The sequence below is a fragment of the Myotis myotis genome, unplaced genomic scaffold (genome assembly GCF_014108235.1).
Source record: "Myotis myotis isolate mMyoMyo1 unplaced genomic scaffold, mMyoMyo1.p scaffold_m19_p_50, whole genome shotgun sequence".
Classification (NCBI taxonomy): Eukaryota; Metazoa; Chordata; class Mammalia; order Chiroptera; family Vespertilionidae; genus Myotis; species Myotis myotis.
In genome coordinates, this window is record NW_023416358.1 from 618,393 (window position 1) to 639,205 (window position 20,813).

Below are 20,813 nucleotides of genomic sequence, written 5' to 3' on the forward strand. Positions count from 1 at the left end.
GTTGGTCGGTCGGTCGGTCGGAAGGACGGGGAGGGGCGGAGGGAAAAGCTGGAGTCCGAGTCAGGCTGGAAGGGAAGCTGCGGGCCGCCCCGCGGGTTGAACTTGACCCCAGCTGCCCCCTTGCGCGCGCACTGGCCACACCGCGGATGTCTCTTTGAACCCAGATTACATTTATCTTTATTTATTTTTTTTTTAAACAGGAACCTTTTTTTAAGACAAAGGAGAACAAGCAACCGATCTGTTGAGAAAGAGGGTGGAGGTGAGAGGGGGGTGCATTTCAAGGAAACACCCCGATTTTCTGAGGACGCGCGGGGGGTGGGGTGGGGGAGCGCGCACTAGGTCCATTAGGACGCGAGGGGCGGGGCCCCAGACAGAGGCTATAAAAAAGGCTGAATTGGCCAAAAAAAAACAAGCATTGGGGTTTCTCTTCGGCTCTGGGCAGCCGGAGGCAGAAGTGGGGGGCGGAGGGAGGGCCTGGAGGGGGACCCCGAGGCCGCCTGGGGACCAGCCGGCGGGGACTTGGATCTGCGCGCGCTGCGCCCTGGGCGCACCAGGTAAGACGCAGGTGCTGGGTTCGCGGGGGACGTGGTGTCCGGGGGCCACGCCCACGGGATTCAAGGGCTTGTCCCCAGTGGCAAAAGCCCAAGATTTAGTTATTTTTTCATTAAATATATATTTTTATTCATTTCAGAGAGAGAGGAAGGGAGAGGGGGAGAGAGAGACATCCATGAGGAGAGTGGATCAGGGACCGGCTGCCTCCGGCACGCCCCACGCTGGGGGATGGAGCCCGCAACCCGGGCACGTGCCCTTGACCGGGAATCGAACCCTGACCTCCCGGTTCATTGGTCGATGCGCAACCCCTGAGCCACACCGGCCGGTCAGCTCAAGATCTTAATTATTGTTGGAGCGATTATCAGGGTGCGCGCAGGGCACTCAGAGCGGGTGGGGTTCCCATGCGTTTGGGGACCAGCTTGTCTGTATTCCTCTCACAGACCCGCAACTCTCCTCTCCTGGAAAAGGGTCCGAGCCCAAAGCGATACAGAGGTTTGCAGCCTTAGCCGGTGCGGCTCGTTGGGTAGAGCGCCTGCCTGCGGACTGAATGGTCCTGGGTTCGAATCCTGTCAAGGGCACAGGCCCGGGTTGTGGGCTCCATCCCCAGTGCGGGGCGTGCAGGAGGCGGGGGATCCAGGATTCCCTCTCATCATGGATGTTTCTCTTTCTCTCTCTGTCTCCCTCTCCCTTCCTCCCTGAAATCAATTAAAAAAATATTTTTTAAAAATATAAATAATAGATGTTTGCAAAAAGAGGAGTCAGGGTGCGGAGGGATGGAGGGGGTGGAGGGCCCATTGGGGGGTCTGAGACCAGGTCATCCTGGGCAAGGGTGGCCCCCCATCCAAGGACAGAGGGGGACTCGGGATCCCCCGGGTTACGGTCTTGGCTGGGACGTTGGCACAACGCGGGGTCCGGTTACAGTAACTGGGTCCCTCCAGGAAGTGCTGTCCGCCCTGATTGCTGGCCCTTAATTAGACTTCCTTCCAGGGCTTTGTCATCACGGCGCTTCCTGGTGATTTTCCTGGCGCGTGGTGTCCGGGTGTCTGCAGGGGGGTTGGGAAACCCCAGGGCTGACTTATACACACACACGGACGGACACACGTGCACAGGCACACACGCGTGCGTAGCTGTGCACACACAAGCAAACGTTGATATGTGCAAACATGCCTACAAACCAGCCCCCACGCCTGGGCATGCCCATGCAGACATGAGCACACAGGCAGGTGCATACATGCGTGTACACAGGTGGCATGTGAGGCACATATACACGGATGTAGCAGCAGGCACATGCATGCATGCACACACATGTGTGCCCACAGGCAGACACGGGTGTGCACGCAACTGTGCCTGTGCATGCATGTCACATGTGTGTGCGTGCACAGGCAGGCACACACAGGCACATGAGGAACACATACATGCAGGCGTATACGTGTGCACATACACCGTGCCTGCATGCATGCAGACAGCTCTGCACACACCTTTTTTTAAATATATTTTATTGATTTTTTACAGAGAGGAAGGGAGAGGGATAGAGAGTTAGAAACATGGATGAGAGAGAAGCATCCATCAGCCGCCTCCTGCACACCCCCCACTGGGGATGTGCCCGCAACCCAGGTCCATGCCCCTGACTGGAATCGAACCCGGGACCCTTGAGTCTGCAGGCCGACGCTCTAGCCACTGAGCCACACCGGTCAGGGCTGCACACACCTTTTTATACACACGCAGATGCACGCCTGAATAGAGACAGGCACCCATGCACACGTGTGCTCACTGGCAGACACATGCACACACGTGCATATATGCACAGAGGTGCACGTGCATACACATGGAGGCACATACACGCACACGCCTGCAAACCCACAGGTACACGCATGCGGGCAAACACGCACACCTGGGTCCCTCCAGCGCCTAGACCAGCGACGGCGAACCTTTCGAGCTGGGCGTGTCCGCATTTTGAAGAACCGTCACTTAACTCTGGTGCCCTGTCACCTACAGACATGTTTTGATCTTTGCAACCAGAGTCACACAAAGGCTTATATTTTTGATGTTTATTTTATATATTTCAATGCCACTGAACAGAGAAAAATCAACCCCCAAAAAAATGAGTTCGCGTGTCGCCTCGGACACGCGTGTCAGAGGTTCGCCATCGCCGGCCTATCCTATGCACAGATGCCCGTGTGCATGTCTACACCTGTAGCCGTGTGTGTGTGCAGACAGTGCAGGAAGATTACCGCACACACCCGTGTGCACACAGAGGAGGTTCCTTCCCTGAGGAAAGGACACCCACCAGGTACCTCTCCCTCGTCCTGCAGCTCAGCCCCTCGCCCTCTCACCATGGCCTCGCTCTGGCTCGCCGCCCTGCTCCTGGCGCCCCCCGTCTCTGTCCTGCTGCACAAGGACCAAGGTAGGCCGCCCGCCTGCGCTGGGCAGGTGCTTTGCGTTGAGTGGAAACCGGTGGCCTCACGAACGCCATAGAGTCACATCGATACGAATCAAAGGGTAATATGCTAATTAGACTGGGAGATCTTGGGGGCCATGAGGGTGGCGGGGGGTGGAAGTTGGGGCAAGCAGGCCGGCAGGCAGGGAGGTTAGGGGCGAGCTGGCCGGCAGGCAGGCAGGTGAGGGGTTAGGAGCCAGCAGCCTGGATTGAAAGAGGGTGCAGGCCGGGCTGAGGGACAACCCACACCCCCAGTGCACGAATTTCATGCACCGGGCCTCTAGTTTTATATAGTAAAAGCCTAATATGCTAAGTGTCCGGTCGGCCGTTCGGCCGTTCAACCAATCAAAGCGTCATATGCTGATGATATGCTAAGGCGGCTCAACCGCTTGCTATGACATGCACTGACCACCGGGGGGCAGTTAACTGGTCGACCAGCCGCTGTGACATGCACTGACCACCAGGGGGCAGACAGTCGACGGGTCGACCAGTCGCTATGACGTGCACTGACCACCAGGGGGCAGACGCTATGACCGGTAGGTTAGCTTGCTGCTGGGGTCTGGCTGATCGGGACTGAGCAAGACGGGCGGACACGCCCTGGAACCCTCTCGCCATCCGGGACCCCTCGGGGGATGTCGGACAGCCGGTTTCGGCCCCACCCCGCAGGCCAGGCCGAGGGACCCCACTGGTGCACGAATTCATGCACCGGGGCCTCTAGTGCAGCTATAAGACATGATGGAATCCGGCCAGTGTGGCTCAGTGGTTGAGCGTCGACCTAGGAACCAGGAGGTCCCGGGTTCGATTCCCGGTCAAGGGCACATGCCCTGGTTGCGGGCTCCATCCCCAGTCGGGGGCGTGCAGGAGGCGGCCGATCCATGATTCTCTCTCATCATCGATGTTTCTAACTCTCTATCCCTCTCCCTTCCTGTCTGTAAAAAATCAATAAAATATGCTTTTTAAAAAATAATAATAATAATAATAACAAATAAAGGGACTCTGTGTATAGGTCTTTTTTTTTTTTTCCGGACACTTGGGGGGCTGGGGCGGAGGGGATTTTGTCGTCTGAATATCTTAGAAAAAGGAGAATATTCTCATCCTGAACAGGCCAACCGCGGCCGCTGGGGCCTGGTTGCACCAGCCGGGGTGGGGTGAGCGGAGATGGTCAACCACAACATTTCATAACCTTTTGCCGGTGGTTTCTTTGCCTCCAAAGGGGGGGGGACGGTGGAGAGGGCGGGGGGGGGGGCGCCTTTTCGTTCCCTTTTGAACCCCTGGCAGTTCTAAAATAGGCCACCGCTGGCATTGATCTGCCCGATGTTTTATAACAGGAACGACGATTTCATGAAGTTTGCTCAGATTTTGTCGCCCTAAATCTCCGAAGCGGTGCCCAGTGCTAAGTCGGCTTTTATGGGCGACGATGGTCTCGCTAAAGACGCCCGTTCTTGCCCCGAAGATGGCGATTTTGTGGGGGATTTTGGGGGGGAGGGCGTCCCTCTCTATTTTAACATGATATGTTTTGTTCAAAATTTGCTTCTGCTAGAATTTTATAATACAGTCAGCAAGCAACGATGAAAACAAATGTAGTCCAGGGTTCCTGAAGTTTTTATTGCCTTTGGGGGTTTTTTTTTTCTTTTCCGTAAGTTTTTTGGGGGTATTTTTTTTAAATATATTTTATTGATTTTTTACAGAGAGGAAGGGAGAGGGAGAGAGAGTCAGAAACATCGATGAGAGAGAAACATCGATCGGCCGCCTCCTGCACGCCCCCCACTGGGGAAGTGCCCGCAACCCAGGTCCGTGCCCTTGACCGGGAATCGAACCCGGGACCCTTCAGTCCGCAGGTCAAGGCTCTATCCACTGAGCCAAACCGGCCAGGTATATACATATATATTAGAGGCCCGGTGCACAAAATTTGTGCACTGGGGGTGGAGTCCCTCAGCCCGGATTGCAAGAGGGCGCAGGCCAGGCCGAGGGACCCCACGGGTGCACGATCGGGGCCGGGGAGGGACCATAGGGGGGCTCCAGGGTGTGTCCGGCCCATCTCGCTCAGTTCCGATCGGCCGGACCCCAGCAGCAAGCTCACCTACCGGTCTGAGCGTCTGCCCCCTGGTGGTCAGTGCACGTCATAGCGACATGTCGACTGTCTGCCCCCTGGTGGTCAGTGCACGTCACAGCGACTGGTTGTCCCGTTGACTGTCTGCCCCCTGGTGGTCAGTGCACGTCACAGCGACTGGTCACCATCTGCCCCCTGGTGGTCAGTGCACGTCATAGCGACTGGTCAACCATCTGACCCCTGGTGGTCAGTGCACGTCACAGCGACTGGTTGTCCCGTCGACTGTCTGCCCCCTGGTGGTCAGTGCACGTCACAGCGACTGGTTGTCCCGTTGACTGTCTGCCCCCTGGTGGTCAGTGCATGTCACAGCGACTGGTCAACCATCTGCCCCCTGGTGGTCAGTGCACGTCACAGCGACTGGTCAACCATCTGCCCCCTGGTGGTCAGTACACGTCATAGCGAGTGGTGGAGTGCCATTAGCATATCATTAGCATCTTACGCTTTGATTGCTTGAATGGCGGACCGGCTGACGGGACACTTAGCATATTAGGCTTTTATTCTATAGGACATTTTTTTTTAAAAAATAACTCCACGTTTCCACAATATTGCCTAAGTCAGAGAGAGAACGAAGTTTCCCGTCGGGGGGCGGGTTTTAGCGTCCCCGTCTCTCTCCTAACCCTCCACCCTTCAGATCCAAACCCGCCGATTACGAACGTCAGGATGGAGCCCGGGACCAAGAGGCTGACCTGGGATCTCCGTGGCAACGTCTCCAGCATCGAATGCGTCGAAGGTTCCACTTTCAACGCAAAGGTAAAAGCCGTTCCCCTGGACGTAGCACACCAGACGATACCAAGTCTTCCCCTGACCAGAGAACAGGCAATCGTTGAGCCTGAGCCCATCTCGGGGCACCCCCTGGCCTGTGGGCTGTGGGGCGAGGCATTTACGGGCACCAGGCTCAGGGTGGGTCGTCTGCAAAATGTCGAAGATGGTACCGCTCGGCCCAGCCTGTTTGGCTCAGCAACTGAGCATCGGCCGATGAACCAGGAGGTCACGGCACGTGCCCGGGTTGCGGGCTCGATGCCCAGTAGGGGGCGGGCAGGAGGCAGCCGGTCCATGATTCCCTCTTATCTTTGACTAGACGCCAGGTGCACGAATTCGTGCACCAGTGGGGTCCCTTTCCCTGGCCTGCAGGATTGGGCCGAAACCGGCTCTCCGAAGTCCCCCGATGGGTCCCGGATGGCGAGAGGGCACAGGCCAGGCCGAGGGGCCCCACCATTGCACGATCGCGGCCGGGGAGGGGCCGCAAGAGGAATCCAGGGCGTGTCCAACCCGTCTCGCCCAGACCCCAGCAGCAAGCTGATCTACCGGTCAGAGCTTCTGCCCCATGGTGGTCAGTGTGCGTCATAGCGACTGGTCGGGCGGTCGAACAGACGGTCGGACGCTTAGGATATTAGGCTTTTATTATACTAGTACTAGAGGCTCAAAGCATGATTGAATTGTGCCCGTGTAGGGTCCCCTAGGCCAAGCCTGGCTTCAGGGCCATGTCCGTTGCCCCGGAATGCCTCACACGCTCTGAGGACACTGCCGGCGCCCCGGGGGGCGGTGGGGGAGAGCCCGAGAGGTGCCCCATGCACGGCCTGGTGACCGGTCGTTTGGTCGTTACGCGTTATGGTCACTGGCCATTTATAATGTAGATAGGGAGGATGATTCCTGTCTCTCTCCCTGTCCTTTCCCCTCTGAACTCAGTAAAAGTATGAAACACACACAAAAAATCAAGGTTAAATATGCTGAGTGTCTCTAAACGGGACATTCCTCCGTCTCGCTCAGGCCGAAAACAACCTTTTCTGCCAGTTCTTCCTGCTCCCCAAATGCACGCGGACGAACTACACGGTCAAGGTCACCGTGATCGACGGTGAGCCGTACTCCACGTGGATTGAGTATCCCAAGCAAGGTGAGGGCTAAATGCTATATATATTGATAAATAAATAGATAGATAGATAGATAGATAGATAGATAGATAGATAGATAGATAGATAGATGATAGATAGATAGATAGATAGATAGATAGATAGATAGATAGATAGATAGATAGATAGATAGATAGATAGATAGATGATAGATAGATAGATAGATAGATAGATAGATCGATATAGATAGATAGATAGATAGATAGATAGATATAGATATAGATAGATAGATAGATAGATAGATAGATAGATAGATAGATAGATAGATGATAGATAGATAATAGATAGATACATAGATACATAGATACATTGATAGGATAGATGATAGATGGATAGATGATAGATTGATAGATGATAGATAGATATAGATGATAGATAGATGATAGGTAGGTAGATAGATAGATAGATAGATAGATAGATAGATAGATAGTGTCCCAAAATTCACGCAAGATTTGAATTCTGCGTGAGCATTCACAACAACAACAAATAAAAGCCTGATTTGACTCAGTTTATTGAATCAGATTCTCATATCTGTTGCCCTTGGATGTCAATCCCTTCGATTCGATCAGCATCACCAAGGACCAATGATGGCCCAGGAGCCGGGACAGGGAAGACCAATGAAGACCGCGGCTTTGCGTCTGTGCCAGCAAAGCCAGGGAGGCCATGGACCCGAAGTGCTATTCCATTCATAAACCCTAGACTGTGTCCTTTATGAGTCAATGAAAAATTTACAGTTTTTAATGATAAACCTGTATTTTCTATCAAAATTACTTCTTGCGTGAATTTTGGGACACTATATATATTTTTTGCTTTTAATCATGAATCGGTCGTCTGAATATCAAAAATCATTACTTTGAGCCCAGCCGGTGTTGCTCAGTGGTTAAGCATCAACCTAGGAACCAGGAGGTCACGGGTTCGATTCCCGGTCAAGGGCACACGCCCAGGTTGTGGGCTCGACCCGCAGTAGCCCTTGAGTGGGAATCGAACCTGCGACCCTTTGGGGTGCAGGGTGATGCTCTGACCACTGAGCCACACCAGCCAAGGCAAAAGGAACTTGGGGTGTGTGTGGGGGGGGGTGTGAGTGTGAGTGTGTGTGTGAGCGTGTGTGGGGGTTTTTTTTGTTGTTTTTACTTTTCTCTTCCTTACATTTGTGGTGATCTTCCTGGCTTTTTTTTTTTTTTTTTTTTGGTAATCTGAATATTTTGGTAATCTTTGCATTTTTCAGTTCTCTTCCTTGCAGTATTTTTTTGTAATTTTTGCGCTTTTTTTTTTGGCTATTTTTCTTGCATGTTTTTGTAATTTTTGTATTTTTCAGCTTTCTCCGTTGCAATTTTTTTTGTTTTTTTGCGATCTTCTTTGCATCTTTTGGTAATCGTTGCATTTGTCGGTTTTCTTCCTTGCATTGTTTTGTAATTTTTGCATTTTTTGGCTAACTCCCTTGCTTTTTTTTTCTTCTTCTTCTTCTTCTTCTGATCTTCTTGGCATCTTTAGGTAATCTTTGCATTTGTCGGTTTTCTTCCTTGCATATTTTTGTAATTTTTGCATTTTTTATTTTTGGCTATTTTCCTTGCATGTTTTTGTAATTTTTGTATTTTTCGGCTTTCTCCCTTGCATTTTTTTTCTGTAATTTTTGCATTTTTTTGGGGGCCATTTTCTTTGCATATTTTTGTAATTTTTGCATTTTTTCATCGGTCTTTTTTGGAATTGGTGGGAAGAATTTTCTTTGCCTTTTTTTTGTAATTTTCTTTGCTTTTTTTTGTTTGTTTTGCTCTCGTCTTCGTACGTGTAGAAGGGAACCCCGCCGCAGCTGCTGAGGGCCTGGCCTGCGAGGTCCATGACAAGGACGCCCTGACCTGCAGGTGGGCGGTGGGCAGGGCGGCCCCCAGCGACGTCCAATATTATTTCCACTTGGAGCACTCCAGGTAGGGGGGCCTTGGGCGGGGCTGGCGCCTCCTGGGCGGGGCTAGGATCTCCTGGGCGGGCTGGGGCCTCCTGGGCGGGACTAGGGTCTCCTGGGCGGGGCCAGAGCCATTGGGCGGGGCCACAGCCTCCTGGAATTGGCTAGGGTCTCATGGGCGTGGCTTGGGTCTCCTGGGCGTGGCTAGGGTCTACTGGGCGGAGCTAAGGTTTCCTGGGCGTGGCTTTGTCTCAAGGGCGTGGCTAGGGTCTCCTGGGCGGGGCTTAGGACTTCTGGGCGGGGCTAAGGACTTCAGGGCGTGGTTAAAGACTTCTGGGCGGGGCTAAGGGCTTGCTCGGGCGGGTCTAAGGGCTTCTGGGCGGGTCTAAGGACTTCTGAGCGGGAATAAGGGCTTCTGGGCGGGACTAAGGGCTTCTGGGCGGGGCTAAGGGCTTCTGGGCGGGTCTAAGGGCTTCTGGGCGGGACTAAGGGCTTCTGGGCGGGACTAAGGACTTCTGGGCGGGACTAAGGGCTTCTGGGCAGGACTAAGGACTTCTGGGCGGGGCTAAGGGGCTTCTGGGCGGGACTAAGGGCTTCTGGGCGGGACTAAGGGCTTCTGGGTGGGACTAAGACTTCTGGGCGGGGCTAATGACTTCTGGGCGGGACTAAGGACTTCTGGGCGGGACTAAGGGCTTCTGGCGGGTCTAAGGGCTCTGGGCGGGACTAGGACTTCTGGGCGGGACTAAGGTCTTCTGGTCGGGACTAAGGACTTCTGCTGGCGGGACTAGGGACTTCTGGGCGGGACTAAGGTCTTCTGGGCGGGGCTAAGGGCTTCTGGGGCGGGACTAAGGCTTTCTGGGCGGGTACTAAGGACTTCTGGGTGGGACTAAAGGACTTCTGGGCGGGACTAAGGCTTCTGGCGGACTAAGGACTTCTGGGCGGGACTAGGATGGGCATCTGGGCGGGACTAAGGACTTCTGGGCGGGGCTTAGGGACTTCTGGGCGGGGCTAGCATCTGCTGGGCGTGGCAGTTGTCTCCTGGGCGGGGCTAGGCCATCCTTCTTAACCACGCCCCCTTCGTGCAGCACCGCTCAGCGGTGGGCGTGTCCCAGGTACCTGACGACCGAGGGCAAACACACCGCGTGCCGGTTTGACAACATCTCTGCCTTTTTCGACCCAAAACAACACCTGTTCTACCAGTTCTGGGTGACGGGCACCAGCCACGGGGACACGATTCCCTGCTCTGAATTATTCTCCGAATTGTCCAAGATCGGTGAGTGATTGAGGGTCCAGGAAACTTCTTTTTTTCATAGATGCATTTTTTTAAAAAAAAAAAAAATGATTTTGGAGAGGAAGGGAGAGGGATGGAGAGAGAGAGACATCCGTGATGAGAGAGAATCATGGATCGGCCGCCTCCTGCACGCCCCACACTGGGGATGGAGCCCGCAACCCGGGCCTGTGCCCTTGACCCGGATTCGAACCCGGGACCTCCTGGTTCCTAGGGCGACGCTCTAACCACTGAGCCACACTGGCCGGGCACCAAGCAGGCTTTTAAGCGTTCTGTCCTGAGGTCGAAATGCAGGTGAATCATTTTTTCCGGCCAAAAGCCATTTGGATATTTATGACGTCATTCAAAAACCATACAAAACTTTCTACCTAAAAATTTACCCTGCAAGCCCTGGCCGGTGGGGCTCAGTGGGTAGAGCGTCGGCCTGCGGACGGAAGGGTCCCGGGTTTGATTCCCGGTCAAGGGCATGGACCTGGGTTGCGGGCACATCCCCAGTGGGGGGCGTGCAGGAGGCAGCTGACCGATCTTTCTCTCCCATCAATGTTTTAACTCTCTATCTTTCTCCCTTCCTCTCTGTAAAAAATCAATAAAATATATTTAAAAATATATATATATATATTTTAATTGGTTTTAGAGAGGAATGAATAGGAAAGGGAGATAAAGCGTGTCCCAAAATTCACGCAAGAAGTCATTTTGGTAGAAAACACAGATTTGTCATTAAAAATTGTAAATTTTTTTTTGATTCATAAAGGATACAGTCTAGGGTTATGTATGGAATAGCATGTCAGGTAAGTGGCCTCCAGGAGAAATGAGAAATACTAAGGATGAGAGAGAACCATGGGTCGGCCGCCTCCTGCACGCCTCCTACTGGGGATCCAGCCTGCAACCCGTGCCTGTGCCCTTGACCGGGAATCGAACCCGGGACCCTTCCGTCTGCAGGCCGGCGCTCTACCCACTGAGCAACACCGGCCAGGGCCATGACTGATCATTTTCATACCCAACTACCTACTTGTTACATCTGTCTGTTGTTTCACAGACATTATTTATCCTGCGTCTGTGTCAGCAAAGCCGTGGAGGCCGTGGACCCGCTGTGCTGTTCCATCCATAACCCTAGACTGTGTCCTTTGAGAATCAATAAAACATGTACGATTTTTAAAGATAAACCTGTGTTTTCTATCAAAATGACTTCTTGCGTGAATTTTGGGACACGCTTTAGCAATACGAACGGCGGGGAGAGAGAATCATGGATCGGCCGCCTCCTGCACGCCCCCTACTGGGCTGGGGGAAAATATAGATTTTTTTTTTTTTTTTTTTTGGTTGTTTCACTGATCTGAGCTTTTTTTTTCCCTTTTTTTTTCTTTTTTCCTTTTTTTTCCCCACCAGAGAAGTTGATCGCACCCAACATCAGCGCCTCCTGCAACGAGTCTCTCGCGCTCCTGGAATGGGACATGTCCAGCCACTTGCAGAAGCAGTTTGACTACGAGCTCGAAATACGACAGGTAAATCCTTCCGCCCTTTGAAAATGTATTTTTATGGATTTCAGAGAAGAAGGAAGGGAGAGAGAGAGAAAAGCATCAACAGATAAGCCAGAATCATGGGTCGGCCGCCTCCCGCACGCCCCCTACTGGGGACCCAGCGCATTACACGGGCAGGTGCCCTTGACCGGGACTCGAACCCGGGACCCTTCTTCCGTCTGCAGGCGGACGCTCTATCCACCGAGCCACACCGGCCGGGGTCGTCATGGCTGATCATTTTTATAGCCGACTCCCTGCGTGTTATAGCTGTATGTTGTTTTACGTACATTATTTATCCTGCGTGATTCATCACCGTATACTCCCTTATCCATGTATATTCATGATTGATGTGTTATCTTTATGATTTATCCTCCTCATCTATTGACATGTCGTGTTTTCTAACTGGCCATCCGTTTCTATTTTATATGCACTGTTTATATTTATTTTTTTTATATTTATTTATTTATTATTATTTTATTTTTATATTATTTATTTTTAAAAAAATATATTTATATTTATATTTATTATTTTTTAAAATATATTTTTATTAATTTCAGAGAGGAAGGGAGAGAGAGAGAGAAACATCCATGATGAGCCAGAATCATGGGTCGGCCGCCTCCCGCACGCCCCCGACTGGGGGCCGAGCGCATAACACGGGCAAGTGCCCTTGGCCGGGAATCGAACCCGGGACCGCCAGGCTCTCGTAGGTCGAGCCTCAACCACTGAACCACACCGGCCGGTCATCGCTGGCCGTTTCACACTCCGTTTCTGTGAACGTCCACCCTCTCGGACACTCTCGGACCCTCTCAGGGGCACCCCCCGACCCAGGGCTGTTGGCTTGTGTCTTGCAGGGCGCCAACCCGCCGTTCACATCGACGGTAAGCGCACCCCTCTTGGAAATGTCCATGGGGAAGACGGGGGGAGCCGGGTGCCTGAGGGGCAGCTCAGAGAGGCTGCTGTCCGCCTGGGGCCACCCACAGAGGGGCACCCCAACGCCCCCCCCCCAATTCCTTAAGCTGGGCCGGGCAGGGAACTTGGGGGGGAAAGTCACAGACCGTCAGCTCTAACCCGCGTCATTCCACACGGCTGACCATGCATTGGCCAAACATCCATTAGCTTTGACTCTCTCTCTCTCTCTCTCTCTCATTCTCTCTCTAGAGGCCCCGGTGCACGAAATCCATGCACGGGTAGGATCCCTAGGCCTGGCCGGCGATCAGGGCCAATCTGCGGGGCGACCGGCAGGCGATCAGGGGTGGGGGGGGGTCCCCCACCGGCACCCGCCATGGCCGGCCTGGGGTCTGGGGGCTGGAGGCAGCTCCCGCATTGAGCGTCTGCCCCCCGGTGGTCAGTGCGTGTCATAGCGACTGGTCCTTCCGCCATTGGGTCGATTTGCATATTAGGCTTTTATGCTATAGGGATTCTTTCTGTTTTGCTCTCTCCTTCTCGTTCTCATTCTCTCTCTCTCTTTGACGCCAATGTGTGGCTGCTCCTCTGTGTCTGCGTCTCCTCTTCGGTGTCTGACGAGGACCCCGTCCCTGGAGGGAGCCCCCCCCCCCCCCGAGCCAGGACGGCCTCGTCTCCGAGCCTTCACCCCATCCCGTCCGCAAAGGGCCTGTTCCCAAACGAGGTCCCGTTCCCAGGTTCCGGGGGCCACACCTCTTTTGGGGAGGACAGCATTCCACACTGCGGGGCTCAGGGCACAACACCCCCAAAGTCAACACCTATGTATCAATACATAGGGTGCAGGCCGGGTTGGGGGACACCCTGGCCCTGTGCACGAATTTCATGCACCAGGCCTCTAGCATATCTATCTATCTATCTATCTATCTATAGACAGATAATTATCAGCAATGGGGGATACATAATAACCTATGTAAATGGATACATAGATGTATTGATCCATTGATGTACCGGCTCCTAACTGCTCGCCCGCCTGCCGGCCTGATCGCCCCTTAACTGCTCTCCCCTGCCAGCCTGATCACCCCTAACCACCTCTGCCTCGGCCCCTGCCACCGTGGCTTTCAGGAATCATTTACCTCCCAGGAATTAGACCATTTAAAAAATTTATATTTTTTTATGGATTTCAGCGAGGAAGGGAGAGGGGGAAACAGAGAGAGAAACATCCATGATGAGGGAGAATCATGGACCGGCCGCCTCCTGCACGCCCCCGACTGGGGATGGAGCCCTCAACCCGGGCCTGTGCCCTTGACCGGGAATCGAACCCGTGACCGCCTGGTTCCTAGGTTGACGCTCAACCACTGAGCCACACGGGCTAGGCCTGGTCTTGCTGGTTTTCCTTGCATCATAGGTCGAGGAAGATAAGTCCTACAGGCTGACCAACCCTGGAACCTTCATGGTGAAAATCCGAGCTCGGACCTCCTCCCCCTACCTGGTCGGCCAGTGGAGCGCCCCCCAGCGTTTCGGTGAGCGGGACACCCTTTCTCTCTCCCTCCTGGGCGAGTGTTGAATGAAGGCTTTGGGCACTGGCCTTCCTCCAGGAAACAGACTCGCCCACCCCCACCCCCCCAGTCTGAAAGCTCCCTGGGGTGTCTGCCTTCCAGATAGAGGGGCGTCACCCTACCACCACCCCTTCCCTCTTTTTTTCAGAAAGGGAGACAGAGAGAGAAACATCCATGATGAGAGAGAATCAGGGACCGGCTACCTCCCGCACGCCCCGGACTGGGGATGGATGGAGCGCACCAACCCGGGCGTGTGGCCTTGACCGGGAATCGAACCGGTGACCTCCTGGTTCATAGGTCGAAGCTCAAGCCCTGAGCCAAGCTGGCCGGGCTTTTATGCAGTCTTTTTTTAAAAAAAAAAATAAAAATGAATGAGAAAAATCCATACTCGCCCGGCCCACGCCACCCCAGGGCGCGTCCCCTCCCCTCTGGCCGTAGCTGACTCCTCTGCAGCCGACACACGTGCCAAGTCTTTGAAAACCCAGGCTCTTCCCCGGGTCCCTGAGGACTGGCCAGGCCAGAGCGCGCTGTGTGTGGTTATATGTGGGTGTGGCTCCGAGTGTCCCTGCATGGTGGGCGCAGCGGGGTCCCGGCGATGGGCGTGCGCCATTGGAGAGGTTCCCACGCTTCCGGGCGCGCAGGTGGCCCAGGTCCCCATTGCACGCGCCCCAACTCCGATTTAGGGTTTTGGGAAATGCCCGGGGGCTGCGTAAAGCCGCCATCCCAGACCCCAAGGGCCGGTCCAAGGGTCCTCTCCACCTCCTACCCTTAGTGTGTGACCAGGAGGCGAGCGCGCGTCTCCAAGCGAAAACCCAGTCTCTTCCCCGGGGTCCCTGAGGACTGGCCAGGCCAGAGCGCGTTGTGTGTGGTTGAATGTGCGTGCGGCTCCAAGTGTCCCTGCGTGGTGGGGCGCCTTGGGGTCCCGGAGATGGGCGCGCGCCCGTTGGAGAGGTTCCCGCGCGCCCGGGCGCGCAGATGGCCTCTGTCCCCACTGGACTGAGCCCCAAACTGGACCTGGGAGTTCAGGGAAATGCCCGGGGGATACTTGAAACCGCCTTCCCAGGCACCCTTCCCCCAGGGCCGGCGCGAGGGGTCCCTTGTGCCTCCCCTAGTGTGTGACCAGGAGGCGGGCGCGCGTCTCCAAGCGAAAACCCAGGCTCTGCCCGGGGTCCCTGAGGACTGGCCAGGCCAGAGCGCGCTGTGTGTGGTTGAATGTGTCCCTGCGTGGTGGGGCGCATCGGGGTCGCGGCAATGGGCGCGCGACGTTGGAGAGGTTCCCGCGCGCCCGGGCGCGCAGGTGGCCGCTGTGCTCACTTGGACTGAGCCCCAACCTGGACCTGGGACCTAAGGGAAATGCCCGGGGGGTACTTGAAACCGCCTTCCCAGACGCTTCCCCACCTCCACCCCCACCCCTGGGCCGGTGCGAGTCGTCCCCTGTGCTCCACCCTCCAGTGTGTGACCCGGGGGCGGGCGCGCTTTCCCACGTCTGGCTGAGCTCCTCCCTCATGGCGCTGGCGACGCTGCTCACCGTGGGAACAGCCGTCTTCCTTTGCCGAAGGTGAGTCTCGAGCCCTGGTTGCCAGGAGCGCACCAAGCCCCGTGCGCCCCGCCCGCCGCCTCCTCCCGCGCCCCACCCACCCGGCGCGCGCGCGCGTCTTGGATGCCCGGGCGCGCGCTCGCGGGTCCCCGCACACAGCCTGCAGCCCCCCGCCCTGGTTTCCTTCTTTCTTTCTTTCTTTCTTCTTCTTCTTCTTATTTTTTAAATCCTCACCCGAGGATATTTTTCCCTTTGATTTTTAGAGAGAGTGGTAGGGAGAGAGGGAAAGCCAGAGAGAAACTTCGATGTGAGAGAGACACATCGATGGGTTGCCTCCTGCGCGCGCCCCGCCGGGGAGGAGCCTGCCACCGAGGTCCGTGCCCTGGACCGGAATCGAACCCGGGACCCTTCGGGTCCGCAGGCTGGAGCTCTATCCACTGAGCCACACCGGCCAGGCCCGAGGGGGATTTTGGAAAACTTGTCCCCGGCTTCGCCCATCTATGAGGTCCCTGCCGCCTGGGGGACCCCCCCCCCCTGGATGCCTGATCCCCAAGGCTGTATCCGGGGGACCCCTGCCTTCCCTATCCGGACCCCCAAACAGATGGGTGCGTGGAGGCTACAATCCGGCTCCTTTGCGTGGCCCCAGTGCCCCCCGCCCCCACCCCCCAATTTAGCTCCTTGAAACATTGTCCAGACTCCGCGAGCCCCGCCATGACCCCGCCCCGGCCTCGGGGTCCCTCCCGCCTGCCAGGTCTCTCTCCTGGCTTCTCCCCAAGTCTCCCAGAGGAGGGGACATAGTCCCAGGGTAGGGGACCATGGACTTCCAGCAGACGCTGTTGGGAGGGGGGAGGTTGCCATGGTGACAAGGGAGGGGGAGGTTGCTATGGTGACAGGCATCTCTAGCTGCGTCTCCGAAGTGGACGCAGCCTGGTCTGTGCTGAGGCCATTTTTTCATTTTTGCAGAGAGTGGAAGGGAGAGGGAAAGGCCGAGAGTAAAAACAAAATAAAACAAAACAAAAACACAAAAGACAGAAACATTGATGTGAGAGAGACACATCCATGGGTTGCCTCCTGCACACGCCCCGACCAGGGCTCGGTAGGGAGGAGCCTGCAAGCCAGGTACGTGCCCTTGATGGGAATTGAACCCAGGACCCTTCAGTCCGCAGGCCGGCGCGCTATCCACTGATCAACACTGGCTAGGGCATGGCCTCCCCTTTGGAGGTGCAGGTACCAGCACTCCTACTAAGAATAGGATGGCTCATCTGGGGTGGGGGGAATGAAGAGGGGGGTCCCTATAGCTACCCGGTAACCTGCGTCGCTGGCATGGAGGATGGATGGATGGATTGATGAATGGATGGGTGGATGGATAGGTGGATGGATGGATGGATGGACGGATGGATGGATGGATGGATGGGTGGGTGGATGGGTGGATGGATGGATGGGTGGATGGATGGGTGGATGGATGGATGGGTGGATGGATGGGTGGATGGATGGATGGATGGATGGGTGGATGGATGGATGGATGGATGGGTGGATGGATGGATGGATGGTGGATGGATGGATGGATGGATGGATGGATGTATGGATGGATGGGTGGATGGATGGATGGATGTATGGATGGATGGATGGGTGGGTGGGTGGATGTATGGATGGATGGGTGGATGGATGGGTGGATGTATGGATGGATGGATGGGTGGGTGGGTGGGTGGATGTATGGATGGATGGGTGGATGGATGGGTGGATGGATAGATGGGTGGATGTATAGATAGATGGATGGATGGGTGGATGGATAGATGGATGGGTGGATGGATAGATGGATGGGTGGATGGATGGATGGATGATGGGTGGGTGGATGGGTAGCTGGATGGATGGGTGGATGGATGGGTGGATGATGGATGTATGGATGGGTAGATGGATGGATAGGTGGGTGGATGGATGGGTGGATGATGGATGTATGGATGGGTAGATGGATGGATGGGTGGATGGGTAGCTGGATGGATGGATGGATGGATGGATGGATGGGTAGATGGATGGATGGATGGATGGATGGATGGATGGATGGGTGATGGGTGGGTGGATGATGGATGGATGGAGGGTGGATGGATGGAGGGGTGGATGGTGGCTGGATGGATGGGTAGCTGGATGGATGGATGGATGGATGGATGGGTAGCTGATGGATGGATTGATGGATGGATGGGTAGCTGGATGGATGGATGGATGTTATGGATGGGTCGCTGGATGATGGTGGCGGATGGGTGTATGCTGAGTATGGCTGGGTAGATGGATGGATAGGTGGTGCGGTGGATGGTGGGGGATGATGGAGTATGATAGTAGTTAGCTGGCTGGATGAGGATGGCTGAGGATGGATGGATGGAGGAGGATGGGTAGATGGATGGATGGATGGGTGATGGGTGGGTATATAGATGGAGGGTGGATGGATGGATGGATGGATGGGTAGATGGATGGAGGTTGGATGGATGGGTGGGTGGATGGGTGGATGGATACAGGCCGTGCCAGGCCCCGCTCAGGTGACTTTCTCAGGTACTCGGTGCTGAAGACCCTCTTCCCGCCCATCCCGCACCTGAAGGACCCCATCGGGGGCAGCCTGCAGAACGAGAAGATGGTACGTCCAGGTGTCCGCCCACGGGTCCCTCTGGGGGGGAGGTGGCCACAGTCCCGCCCAGGCAGCAGGAAGGGGGGTGACCACAAGGGTAGCCGGCAAGCAGACAGGACAGGGAACCCAGAACCCGTGCCCCCTGCCCCCTGGCCAGGCCCTGTGACCCACCCGGACCCTCCTCACCCCACAGTTTACCTGGGAGGCCGGCCGACCCACCCAGGAGGAGTGTCCGGTGGCTGAACTGCAGGTTTTAAGGGAGATGTGAGCCCGGATGAGGTCATGGCTGGCCAGGTGCCCACACAGCCTGGTGGCTTCCGGAGGGGATGTGTGTACCGGGGCGGGGACGCCCACCTGCGATGTTCACCGGGAAGGAAGCTAAATAAAGCGCTTTTTCAACCCGCTCTCCGGCCCCCCGCACACACACGGCTCCCACCCCTCACCTCAAGGCTGCTGGGGTGTCCTGTTCCCCACACCCGCACCGCCCCCCCAGCTTCTGAAATTGGAGTCCTATCTCCTCCCCATCGTGTGGACTTCTGTCTTTCAATCGTATTATGTACTTTCTTCTCCTCGTTAAAGATATTTTTATGCATTTCAGAGAGAGAGAGAGAGAGAGAGAGGGGCATCCATGAGGAGAGGGGATCATGGACCCGCCGCCTCCTGCACGCCCCCGACTGGGGATGGAGCCCGCAACCCGGGCCTGTGCCCTTTGATTCTCTCCCATCGTTGATGTTTCTCTCTCCCCCCTCGCTCTCTGAAATCAATAAAAATGTATTAAAAAAAAGGGGGCCCTGACCAGCATGCTCAGTGGATAGAGCATCGGCCTGCGGACGGAAGGGTCCCGGGTTCGATTCCTCGTCAAGGGCATGTACCTGGGTTGTGGGCACATCCCCAGTGGGGGCGTGCAGGAGGCAGCTGATCGATGTTTCTCTCTCATCGATGTTTCTGATTCTCTATCCCTCTCCCTTCCTCACTGTAAAAAATCAATAAAATATATTTTAAAAAAGGAAAAGAAAGGATACCTGGTGCATTTCGCCAGGAAGTGGCCTGGAATTCCTAACCTTGTCCAGTGCCCGGCTTCCCAGGTAACTAGTGTTTGTTAGGGGGGTGGGGGAGCGGGGGACAGCAGGTGCCAACCGGCCTCCCTTTGGCAGAGTGTCCTTGGGGCCAAGGGCAGAGCTGATCTCAAGTTGCTGCACTAACTGACCGCGGCCGGGAGGGCCCACCTGGCCGGCAGGTGAGAGCGAGCAGGGCTGGAACCGGCCTCGGCTAGAGTCCCGCCCCGGGCAGGCGTCCAGGTAGGGCAGGGGGGAGCTGAGTGACGCCCCCGCGAGGGCGAGGCTGTGGGCAGAAACGGCTGCTGTGCCCAGCGGGCAGGGCCCACAGGGGTGTGGCGGCGGCCGCCCCGTCCTGTCCTGTCCCTTCAGCCGGCAGGAGGCAGGTGACCTTGAGAGAAGCTGCTGGGAAGGTGACCCCGAATGTCACCCCCTCTGTGGGGGAGAATGTGGGTTTGCACCCGTGTGGGGGGCGGGGGGGAGGCGCTGGGGACCTCAAGATGCGCTCTGGCCCCAGCAGGTGTGGCTCAGTGCATAGAGGGTCGGCCTGCGGATGGAAGGGTCCCGGGTTCGATTCCCGGTCAAGGGCACAGGCCCGGGTTGCAGGCTCGATCCCCAGTAGGGGGCGTGCAGGAGGCGGCTGATCCATGATGGATCTGGTACCCCAGTCCCCAAGGAACAAGCCCAGAGGAGGCCCGAACCCCACGTCCAGCTGGGGGGAGACCAGCCCTGCCCTCCCTGTGCAGGGGGGTCCTGGAGGAGCCCCCACAGGTGTGGGCGGGAGGTGGGCAGCAGGGGGGCCATTCCCGGCTCCTTGGTGGGAACAATGAGTGGTCCAGTGACAGCAGGGAAGGTGAAGGGGACCCAGGGCTCCCGGAGGGAACTTCAGGTGTGAAATGCCCGTTTGTGGGGGCCACAGGGTCTCCCCCATTTATCTGCTCCCCCGCCCTCACCCCCCAAGCAAAGCCAGGGGCCCCCTTGTGACGGCTCCTCAACGGCCACTGTCCCCACCCCTCGAGGCCAATGGATCCAAACAAAACCACCTGCACCCTGGCTGTACGGCTCAGTGGGTAGAGCAGACGGAAGGGTCCCGGGTTCGAGTCCAGTCAAGGGCACGTACCTCGGTTGCAGGCTGGATCCCTGTCCTTGTGGGAGGCGACCAATCGATGTTTCTCTCCCCCTCCCTTCCACGCTCTGTAAAAACCCATGGAAACATACCCTCTGGTGAAGATGAACAAACCAAAATGAGATAATCATCCTATGTAACGAAGAGCTAATGTGCTCATTAGACCGAACGGCCGAACGGATGTCTGGACAACCTTCCGGACGAAGCCGGGGCCGCCAGGGCCGAGCCCCCTGCACGGATTCCGGGCACCGAGCCTCTAGGAATAATAATAATAATAATAACAGGAACAATAATAATGAAAAGCACAGGAAGCCGTG

The 20,813-nt window shown here is 55.8% G+C and overlaps 1 protein-coding gene across 3 annotated transcripts; it reads left to right on the top strand.

Moving 5' to 3' along the window:
- Positions 1–401: 401 nt before the first annotated feature.
- IL3RA (interleukin 3 receptor subunit alpha) lies at positions 402–19,072 on the top strand. 3 transcript variants are annotated; one of them, XM_036311161.1, is made up of 12 exons: positions 402–554; positions 2,865–2,956; positions 5,731–5,849; positions 6,867–6,990; positions 8,796–8,928; positions 9,989–10,176; positions 11,575–11,690; positions 12,557–12,583; positions 14,014–14,128; positions 15,617–15,722; positions 18,243–18,324; positions 18,509–19,072. In XM_036311161.1, the coding sequence occupies exons 2-12, from the start codon at positions 2,887–2,889 to the stop codon at positions 18,581–18,583; spliced, it is 1,155 nt and encodes a 384-aa protein (XP_036167054.1). In that variant the 5' UTR covers positions 402–554; positions 2,865–2,886; the 3' UTR covers positions 18,584–19,072. The 3 variants fall into 3 exon arrangements, with proteins under 3 accessions (XP_036167054.1, XP_036167056.1, XP_036167055.1); XM_036311163.1 differs by having other exon boundaries at positions 18,259–18,324; XM_036311162.1 differs by having other exon boundaries at positions 8,796–8,865.
- The last annotated feature ends 1,741 nt before the right edge of the window (positions 19,073–20,813 follow it).

Bases quoted from the DNA above. Each gene is read 5' to 3' on its own strand.
- IL3RA (XM_036311161.1), top strand. From the start codon at position 2,887: ATGGCCTCGCTCTGGCTCGCCGCCCTGCTCCTGGCGCCCCCCGTCTCT. The intron at 2,957-5,730 runs GTAGGCCGCCCG...TCCACCCTTCAG, and splicing joins CCTGCTGCACAAGGACCAAG to ATCCAAACCCGCCGATTACG. The intron at 8,929-9,988 runs GTAGGGGGGCCT...CCCTTCGTGCAG, and splicing joins TTCCACTTGGAGCACTCCAG to CACCGCTCAGCGGTGGGCGT.